An 11,097-nucleotide genomic window follows, 5' to 3' on the forward strand; every position below is an offset into this window, starting at 1 on the left:
GTTCTTGAGGTCCCCCACTCAAGTTTTTCTGCTCGGCCGCTGCACCTGCACCATATCACTAGCCCCGCCACGCTCGCCATGCCCCTAGCGGCGCGCACGTCTAGGCTGCATCTGGTGCGGCCCCGACAGCGTGCCCGTAGCCTCAAGGTCGCCCAGCCCCGGCCGCGTAGTTCCACCACCACACCGGCACTTATCCGCCTCCTATCTCTCTCTAGCGAGGGGCAAAATTGACATTGCCTAGGGTGGAAGTACCTATCCAGTTGTGTAGTTGTGTTACAAATTAACATAAGCTGACTGCAATGGCATTTACAGTATTGAAAATTTCATTTATAGCACACAAGGAAAGTAAATATTTTTTATGGCACACAATAGTTAAGACCTTGTTTGGATTCGACCGGATTCTAAGAATCCAGCTTCTAGAATCCGGGTGAGATTCAGAAGCTAAATTCTCAAAATCCCAGGACCTGAAGTTAGCTGGCTTTTACTAGATTTTGATGACCAAATGAGAGAGAAGATAGAATCTAACTTTTAGAATCTATGGATCCAAATAATCTCTTCATATTCTACCCAAAAGTTTTTGGAAATTATCTCAAAATCCAGCTTTTGAGAATCCAAAAGCTGAAAAGCTAATCCAAACGGGCGTAACACAAATTATGATGCCATACAGGAATTGGCTCAAATATATACGGAAGTCCAGCCATAGAAGTAAAATTCAGCCTTAGAAGGAAATTCAGCCCATCTTCAAGGTCCGAACCTTTGTCCTCCCCTTGTCTCCAATCCCCCACCCTCGCCGTGGAATCAGAAACCCTAGCTTCACCACGGCGGGATGACTGCATCCGCCACCGACGATGGTACCTCTCCGGCGCCCAACGTGACGGAGGGAGAAACCCCAGCGGCGGCCGATGTTGGAGCAGCGGTCGAAGAGGGCGAGAATATGAATGTGGGGGTTACTGCTGCAGTTGAGGAGAACGGTGAGGTGGAGCCTGAGGAGGATCCTGACGAGCAGGCGGAAGATGAGGAGGAAGAGGAAGTGGATGCGGGGGAGGTGGAGGCTGCGTATGGGATGGAGGCGGCGTTGATGGAGCCCCTGGTGGTGTTGAAGCCCAGCGAGGAGGACGCACCTGAAGAGCTGGAGGGGGAGAAGGAAAAGCTGGATGAGGAACCCGAGGAGGTGGAAGAGGGCAAGGAGGAATGCAATGGTGTTGAGGAGAAAGGCTTGGTGGATGGATCCGTGGAGGCTGTGTCAGGTTCATGTGCAAATTAACTGTTATAAGTGTTATCCTAGTAGTCGTTTTTGTTTGCTTAGATGTATGTATGGTTGTATTGCTAGTGTTCATGTGCTGTCCAAGTTTCCCCATTGTTGAGTTGGGATATGAGCAGAAAAAAGGATCTAACGGAGTGGAACGGATAGAAATATCCCCTGGAAGTTTGCATTCTATGCCAAAAATACATATCATTCCCTCAATGCTCAAGACTTTCTCTTACACTGTATAGGATTCTTGAGTGTTTTGGACACCTAAATCGCAGCACAAGGATTTATCTTCACCAAATTTTGTTGGTTCGGCTTTGAGACAGAGTGCTGTCTCAAAGCTGTCTAAAATCATGTCCCTTCAAAGTTAATGTTCATTCTAGTTTTCGTTTTTGTTAGAATCACATATTTAAGTATCAGGATAAATGATCAGAACAACAACCAAAGCCTTTTGTCCAAAACAATGGTGGTCACAACTGCTGAACTTTATATTGTAATTTATATGTATAAGAATATTAAGATCTCTTTAGCTAAGTACTCCCTCCGTTCCAAATTGTAGGTCGTTTTGGCTTTCTAGGTGCTTAGTTTTTGCTATGCACCTAGATTAAGTGGATGTCTAGATGCATAATACTATCTATGAATCTAGGAAAGCCAAAACGACTTACAATTTGAAATGGAGAGTAGTCTTTTATTGAAGGTTTTCTTTATACTCAATGCTATATGTTTCTACCTGGTAAATCTTTGGCAGTTCCCCTCATTTGTAGAATATTTCTGTGTCCTGCACTAATAGTCGAACGTCTCAGTAGTATGTCAAAGAGTCACATTTTCCTTCTATTTACTGCAGATATGAATGAAGTATCCAAACAGGAACATGGTAAATGTGGCAACACAAATAAGGATAAAGTTGTTGATCAATCGAGCAATGTCAGTGATAGCGGTAGAAGCAAAAGTGATGATGCGCAGAACTATGAACTTGCTGGAGGTCTTGAAATATTTGTTGACGGATTGCCTAAAGATTGTGTTGAGGAAGACATTGCAATGGTGTTTTCTCAATGCGGGGAGGTCAAATCGGTTAGGATAATTAAGAATTCATCAACCGAAAAGAGCAAAGATATTGCATTTGTCTGTTATGCGAGCATTGAAGCTGCAAAGAAGGCTCTCGTTGAATTCAAGGAGGGAATTGAGGTTTTGGATTTGACAATGAACCCTTCAGCCATTTTATGCATTTATTTTAATATATGTCAAAGCTTAATGCATTATGTTCATATACTGTTTTGTATGTTGTTTTCATCAGGTAAAAGGAGAAAAGGTTAGGGTATCTGCCTGTCAAGATAATAGTACCCTTTACCTGGGAAACATATGCAAGGGCTGGACCAAAGATCAGGCATGATATTACACACTTTAACTGATCTCCTGAAAACCTTTTTGTTATCTTCAGTTTGCAAGAATATTATTTTCCAAATATAGATTTGTTAAACTGTTCAATTTTGTTGAAGGGATAAAAATATAGCTAGAATTTATAAGTAGATGGTAGTCTGAATTTTCCAGTTTATTTAAATATAGAATAATTTACCAAAAGTAGGCTGTATCAGGTGCTGAGTCCTATCACCATGAGCTGCTACTGATTTTTTATAATAACTTACCTTGTTTAAACATATAAATAGAAACTGAAATTTTATTTGTTTAATGCAGCCAGTGGAAGGCTGAAATAGCCACCTATGAGAAGGTTGAAATGGTTAAATTTTATGCATTCTACCATACTACAAATATTGGTAACTTAGATCGATAATTATTGCCATTGTTGATAAAATGATAAGTAATGTGAGATTCAAAAGTGTAGAAGGACTTCATTAGATGCAATATGTGTGATCGCATACTTACAAAAAATGTCATCTATTGTCAAGCCCAGAAAAATTGAAAGTTGATAAGATAAAATGTATGTGTCTAGGCTCATTTACATTGTGCCACTGAAAATTGATCTTTTTTAATATAAAATATTTTTTCTACACCCGACTTCTATTTTCAGAAAGTTGGAAGCGTTTAATTCTTTATTCACACTTATCAGTTAAATACTTCATTATTCATTTTTATTTAACTTGTTGTATTCTTTATTCTTTTTATTCACACTTGAGTGCAGAGTTCTGCAAATCATCACTTGCTGTAGAACTGTTATCATTTACTTTATATATATTTTTAAACTCTTTTTAGGTTCTGACTACCTTAAAAAGTATTGGAATTCAAGAATGCAAGATAACTTTTCCCACTTACAAGGGAGGATGCAGAGGGTTTGCTTTTCTTAAATTTGCCTCGCATTACTATGCCAGAGCAGCATTTCGACGGTTAATGAAACCAGATGCTATTTTTGGCACTGATAGAAGTGCTAAAGTATCTTTTTATCAAACTACCATAAAACCAAGTGAGAATGTTATAGAGGTAAGCACTCGTTATTGGTTTAAAATATTTCGACATATTTTGTGCGGTATCTCAATTATTTTAGTTATTTGTGTCAATTATGAAAGCATTGTTTTCTGTACAGTATGCAAAGTCCTGGTTCCCACTGTTTTCTTTATAAGACTATGGGAGTAAAGCATATCAGGTGGTTTGTTTGCTTGCTAAGAATGAATTGGGTACAAACTTGAGCACAAGTTTACACAAAACATCAGTAGTTGGCTATTTATTTTTTGCTCGATACTTTTAAACTTGTACTGGAAAAAAGTGTGAAGCTTGTCTGTGACCTTCCTATGAGTTGCAGAAGCAGAAGCTAAATTGTCCAGTAGCCAGGAACATGAAAGGTTAAAACTGAAAACTTCAGAATGTGGCACTATTTCTCCTGTGAAACTTGTATCTTTTGGTTTTTTTCTCGAACTATTGTATATTTTGGTTTTGAACCAAAAAGAATGTTGAAGTATAGCCTGGCATCCTGAACTAGAGAATCAGAGCTTCAGTTCCCCATAGTCCTGCATTCTTGTTCTGTAACATAGGCTGCAGTGACTCAGGTTCACTACATTCGTAGTGACTTCTGTTCTGCTGCCTGGCCTCGGATATTTGTTTGACTTTTACTTTTAGATTAAAGTTTCCAACTCCAGGAAAGTTCATTTCTGTTTTTATTGTGGTTGGTCATGAAACAATAGAATGCGTATGTATCACAAACCTAATGCTTGCATTCATGATGTGCTGGTGCTGTGTTTCTATTCATTGACAGAAAAAAAGGCCTCACACTCTCACCTACATATATTTGTAGCATGTAGCAGCATTGTCGTATTGGCAGAAAAGTTCTAATCTACAAGGTACTCAAGAAAGGAAAAATCCCTCTGTTTAATGGCCATGTGTCAGGGCTGTCCAGCCCATGTCTCCTATCTCCATGTCTTACAGGATCCCTAGTTCCATTGCCACCACCTCCTCTTTTTCTCCTGCTGAAATCTGCTTCCTTCCAATTGTGTGCACCTTCCTAAATGCTCTGATAAGCAGTTGTTCGTTTCCTGTGTGCTGGTGAAGGTTACCAGATCGAACGTACTGTTATCACTGCTGGACGGAATTGCCCTTAGCCCTTCACTGCTGAACAGAGTTGTCATTAGCCCTTCACTGCCATGTTTAAACTCTTAAAGTATGGCATATCCTGAGAATCTTATTTCTATAATCTATGCATAATATCTTTTTGTTTCTATTCTGCTTATAAGGTGTTAGGATAATCAACATACTCAGTGATCTTCAGTGCTCAATCCAGATCTGTTACTCCAGTACTTAGGTGTGAGCTTCAATGCAAGACTGTGGTAACTATGTTTTTGGGAACTAGTTATTGGGTACAAAGAATTGATTTGAACCATTTTTAGATTTGTGATTTCCTAGCTATATGACCTTTAACTAAAGAAGAGAAGTTTTGTATACTGGTCTGTGTAATCCAAAAGGTTATGTCAGATCAGTAGGCCTTTTGCATACCCCCACCCAAGTTATGGAGTATGTTTTGTATGCAGAATACCGGCTAACAAATCAGATATACTTAATCTTTCAGTAATTTGTAAATGAAGTTAATCTGACATTATCAGACATTAATAATTTTTCATTTCTTCATAACCTTCTGGTATTCTTTGTAGGCTAAAAAAGTATACCTGGAATATGTCCCTCTTTCTTGGGATGAGGATAAAGTTAAAGAATGCTGTCAACAATATGGGAAGATTCTGAAAGTTGACCTTTTCCAGATATCAAAGAACATGGAAAGTGAAACCTTTTCTTTTGTTGAATTCTCATCCAGCAAGAGTGCATTAGCTTGTGTGGAAGGAATAAATAATACAAAGATTGTTGATGGAGGCTTCAAGGTATTATATATCCTGTTTTCTCAAGTATTTCAGTTGTTTTGGATAACTTTCTGACATGGATTCCTTTGTGACTTAGTTGTCTGCTTGTCTTGCTCGGCCTAAAAGTGGTTTGAAGGTCAATAGTAGTGCAGCTTCAGAAGGTGCTACTACATCTAAGAAGGAAAAAGGCCACACAGGGAAGGCTGTTATAGATACAGGTTCACCACATAAATTGCCAAAAGGCAATAAGAACAATCTTACCTCTCGGACAAAGGAGGTCCTTGTGAAGATGAATTCACCAAGTAAATTATCAAATGATTATGATTTAAAGCTAACCACACAAGGCGCTGCAGAAGTACTGCAAACATCCAAACCTTCTGAAGGGAACAGGGATGTTGGGAAGAACAGAAATGCCTCTGTAAACCAAAAACCATCAAAGAAAGCGCGAAATAATTGTATGTTCTCTCTCATAACTCATTGGACAATTATTTGTTGAATGAAACCTGTTTCTTATAATAATGAGTGTGCAGGTAATGCTGATGAGAGCCAGCAAACCTATCAAGGTGCTGCAGAGCAAATATCTAACAGTTCCAAAAGGAAAAGGAAATCTCGCAGGAATAAAAATATCTATATAAATGAAAGACCACTGAAGAAAGCACATAACAATAGTATGTCCTCTTTGATAATTTAATTTCATTGATCCATCATTTGATGCGCCAAAACACCTTATACCTGAATATGCAGGTAATGTGGATAGAAGTTCGAGATCTAAAGCATATGCCTCTGATCTGGTACTTGAAAGTTTTATATCTTGACATTCTTACTTTCACCATTGAATTTCTTATAATTTTTTATTTATGTAAGTTAACTCTTGTATGAGCCTTTTAGGAACCTCATGCTGGATTCATCCCTCCTACAAGTCGAGTTCACAGCAACCATGCATATGATCAGCGAAGGTTTCATTCCTTTTCAATTTGTTGCTTATTGTTAGTCTTATTTGCCTGATTTTTGGGGATTTGAGAGGGGGAAAATGATCGTGGCTGGCCAGGGAAGACAGCCTTGGATGCAAGGAGGTTTTTCCTTCTTAATCCTTGCTTGCCTCTCCTTTTATGGAGAGGCTTACTTATTAGCCAAGTAACTAAGAGATGGGCAAGCAATCCTGGCCATCTCTCCGCACCTCTCGCGGGGGCTTCCCAGGCACGGGTGGAGAAGCAGCTGTCGGCCCTCAATCTGCTGCAGCCATAAGCATCTTCTCAGCGGCTGCTACTTCAGTTGGAGAATTTCTTCATATCCTTGTTCCTTGGGGCTTTCTCCTTGATGCGTGGTGCTTCAGACTTAAGTTTTCTGCTGCATTCTCATCACCACATTTTGTTGTTGCTTGCTGTTCGGAGGCACTACATTGCTGCTGCTATATATCATCTGTCCTGCTGCTAGTATCTATTATATTGAGCCACTTTCTTTCCAGTTTCGTATGCCACTGTGTCCATCCGTCAATCTCTTGTTTTCATTGAGTCAATCCAAGTCCAATTGCATACCTTCAGTTCATCAAACCGTGCGCGCCTACATCTTAGTTCTCAAACCACTTTCATTCTCTTTTGGGTTTGCGATGATGTGTGGCTGCCCCATCATCATCTTCGTCGTGGTTGATGCATCTTTGCCATTTTGGTCCTTTCGTAGCCTTCTTGCGACTTGACATGTGTCATGGCCATCTTGCTACACATATTTGCATTTGTAAGCACATCTTGACCAAATGGCCTTCTTAGTCTTCATCACAATAGTATCACAGCCTGCTATCTTGCAGCTGTGGTTTTTTCTATCTTTTTTTCTCGAACACGCAGGAGAACTGCGTATCATTGTATTAATAGTACAAGAAGAGTCGTACATAGACTCACAGAAGACCCACAGAACACACACCAACACACCCACACACAAACCAACACTCTCACCGACCAAAAAATCTGATTGCCTGAAAGGGCAAAGAAAGGCCTGATCAGAAAAGAACCATGGATTAATCCACTCCCCTGGCAGTGAGCTGAGAGAGGCCCTTAGCTCCTGCCATGCTCCACAGCTGGGCTTCATCCCTTGCCAAAATCAGTGCAGTAGCAACGCTAGGAGAAGCACCATTAAATACACAATCATTACAGTGCCTCCAAATGGTCCATCCCCCGAGGATGATAAGGGAGTTAAGACCTGCCCTCATACCCCCAGGATGGTTTTCTCTATCTTATCCTCTATTCGTCTTGATTTGACACATCTCTTCATGAGTTCATCATCTCTAAATTGAGTGTGAAGCGCCAAAGGACAAGTTGTGAAGTCAGCACTATCCTATGGAGATGGATTTCTACATCAACATTTGCACGCTTTAATGACATCTTCTATTTCGGACTTCGGATGTATTAGTTTTATTTTCTTTTAAGTCTAGTTCTTAGTGTCAACTCTCCAAATGCAACACCATTGCATTCACGTTGCGTTTGAGAGGGGGTGTTGGTATAATAGTCAAGGGTGATATTGTAATATCCTAGTCTAGGGTTCCCCTCATGTGTCTCTCATGTACTCTCTATATAGTCCCTATTGGGCCTCAATACAATTATCCATTCAGCCTCTATTATTCGTAACAATCAGAACTGCGTAGGGAGCCTGCGAACCGCCATTCAATTAGCTTGTGAACTGAATTGCTCTGAAACGGCGAGTGGTACGTGGGGCCTAGCCGCCTAGTCGAACCCAATTCGACGAAGAGTGAAGGCCTGAGGAGATCAGAGATGGAAGCAGTATCGAGGCTGAGACATAAGAGTCACTGTTGGGGACCCTGCCATGGATGCAAGAGTTGGGGATGGGAAGATGGAGGGAAGGTGTGGCCAGCGTCGGTGAGGAGCATGCCATTGCAGCGCAGTCTGCTGTCGCAAGGAGATGAAGCTGATGCAGGCTATCCATTTTACTAGTCATTGGGGGAGAGATGGTGGTCAGCAGTGAGGGCTTCATGGTGGCGGCAAAGCTGTGCTTGTGGAAGAAAAAGAGAGCGAGGAAAGAGACGAGCGGCTGCTGCTGCAGGTTTGGGTGCAGAGTTGGACTGTAGAGAGGATTAGGACTACGAGCTTAATGTGGCAATAAATGCCAGCTTGTGTGGGAGGTTGTGATGCTAGGGATGCATGATTAATTGTTGGCTGGGCCTGTTAACTAGTCTGGTCACCTTTTTGTAATATTATTCCTAATCATGAACCCAATCATTGATTTGTGAGCCCTTTCCAATTAATGAACCAAAGAGGTATACCCCTAGCGGTTCATACTTAAAATAAAAAATGGTGAACCACTATTCACAAACCTGTACCGCAAATCTTGCGAACCATAATTCTGGTAGCAACGAACAAACCAACATGGCTTCATTGTGAGACTGAGCCTGTTGCTATAGCACCTGAGGTTACTGTTATTGCGAGTGAACTACAAGGGCCCCAATTCTTGGGTAGATGCACCCCATATGTATACACAAAATTTTACCATATAAAACAAAGAAAGTTAAATTTTGGCTCCCCTAATTAACTTAGTTATTGCTATCTGCCCCCCTTATGGAAATTTTCTGGCTTCGCCCTAATGAAGGCCATGACCGTCTATAACACTTATGTGGTACTGTTGAGATCTGGCTTAGCTCGTACCTAATTTCAGTTCTATTTTATGCTCTCACAGAACTGCAGAATATGATATCCATCCAATAGATCGTCATCCTTATGCTAGAGGTATGATCTTGCAAGTTATGTATTTTATTAATGACATGCATTATCAACCTGGCGTCCTCACTTATGTATTTTTGACTGCTACAGTATTTAAAGACCAGTGTCCGTGTTTTTATGTATCGTGTATTTATTGCCATGTGAACATGGGAGCTTTACGCATTTGGTAGTTGTTTGAGAAGTATATGTTAGGGTAATTGTGTAACAATAACCATCCATTTGTAGGCTAAAATAAAGATGAAAACCCAACGAAGTCTCAAATAATAGTAAAATTACATTAATAATGTTAATAATAGTAAAAAGAGAATTAACAATGTTTTTCCTGTTCCTGTAGTACTGTACTGATTACTGAGCCACTGAAATACACCATCATAGCTATATTCTCATGAGCTCCTTTGTCTTAACGCAACTATCACTTGATTTGAGAATTTGATTAGTTCAATACATTTGCTGTGTTGCTAGTGATTTTTTCCAGCAAACTTGTGGTAGCCTCATGAACTGAGGTTATTCTTTGTTTCCACCTTTTTCAGTTGGCCAAAAATTTTAGTCTATACTCTAAAATTTTCTTTTCCTCCATTTTGGGCAGAAACTGCAGCTTCACGATCAGCCTACTCTGGTTATACAAGCCATGCTGGCTATGAGGTAACTCATGGCAATGTGTTTGTTTGATTGCTATACAGATTTCCAGTTAGGATTTTTGAGTCATATAAGCTATCACAATTCACAAGAGTGCATCTAATTGCTTACGTTTTGAAGTATGCTTGGTCACTTCTATGTACTATGTGGTAAAATTACTAAACTGACATAGTTGTCGAATGTAAACCTGGTATGATACATGATAACAATATTTCACATGTCATCATAACTAGGGGGCAGTTGCAGATTTTTTTGGGGTCTGTCCCATATAGAGCATAGGCACCCCAATGGGCATATCTTGCTTATATAACAGCTTTCTAGTAATCCCTTTGTATCATATATCTAATGTTTACAAATCCTTGTGCATCTATCTGAAATTTGCAGTTAACTGTGCTATGTTTGAGTTGTTTTTGTTGTCCTTGCAGGCTGGATATACATATGTATACCCGCCCCCTCCACCCCCTAGTGGATCTTATTACCGAGGGAATGGTTCATACATCCCTCGAAGAGGAGATTACTGACTATAATCAAGTGCCAGCTACCCAGTTCTGTGTGATCCCATGATAGTGAGGATCAGAGTTCATTCGGCTTCCATTTGATCCGATGATAACGAGGATCAGAGTTCATTTGGCTTCTGTTTGATCCGATGATAACGAGGATCAGAGTTCATTCAGTGTACATATTTAGATGCCTCCCATAGAAGATCAAAGAACAATGATGTTTCTAGAAATAAGAACCCTTGCACCTTCCTTTTTGGCTGAAAGAAAATTGACGATAAAGGAGTGCAGCCCTGCACACCGGTTGCTTGTTGAATGTTTCTTTTTAACCTTCGTTTGTACATGATTCAGAAGTTTGTTCTGTGTTTGTGTATAGATAGTAATAGCATATATCATGATTTCACATTTGGTATGTATGCCGTATGCGTACCGCATGAGCTTGCGCCTCTTAGGGGACCACAAATCCACAATGGGAGGTAAAAGCAGTAGATGGCTACTCCCTCTGTTACATAATGTAGGTTGTTTTGATTTTTCTATATACGAAGATCTTTATTATGTATATAGACATAACCTTATACTTCGATGCATAGTAAAATCTAGCAAAATCAATGTATTTAGAAAAGTTAATATAATCTGCTAACTACATTTTGAAATGGAATGGTGGGAGTAAACAATTCTTACAGCCAGTCCAAAAAGATTGT

General features: G+C 40.0%; 1 protein-coding gene across 1 annotated transcript; it reads left to right on the forward strand.

Moving 5' to 3' along the window:
- The first annotated feature begins 699 nt into the window (after nt 1-699).
- On the forward strand, nt 700-10,801 carry LOC117837556 (uncharacterized). The gene is made up of 12 exons (XM_034717237.2): nt 700-1,247; nt 2,094-2,434; nt 2,544-2,633; nt 3,458-3,682; nt 5,341-5,562; nt 5,639-5,996; nt 6,072-6,209; nt 6,286-6,332; nt 6,430-6,497; nt 9,220-9,269; nt 9,850-9,905; nt 10,325-10,801. Exons 1-12 carry the CDS (start codon nt 827-829, stop codon nt 10,418-10,420), a joined length of 2,112 nt encoding a protein of 703 aa, XP_034573128.1. The 5' UTR covers nt 700-826; the 3' UTR covers nt 10,421-10,801.
- The last annotated feature ends 296 nt before the right edge of the window (nt 10,802-11,097 follow it).

The sequence above is a fragment of the Setaria viridis genome, chromosome 9, assembly GCF_005286985.2.
Source record: "Setaria viridis chromosome 9, Setaria_viridis_v4.0, whole genome shotgun sequence".
In the NCBI taxonomy this organism is placed as follows: domain Eukaryota; kingdom Viridiplantae; phylum Streptophyta; class Magnoliopsida; order Poales; family Poaceae; genus Setaria; species Setaria viridis.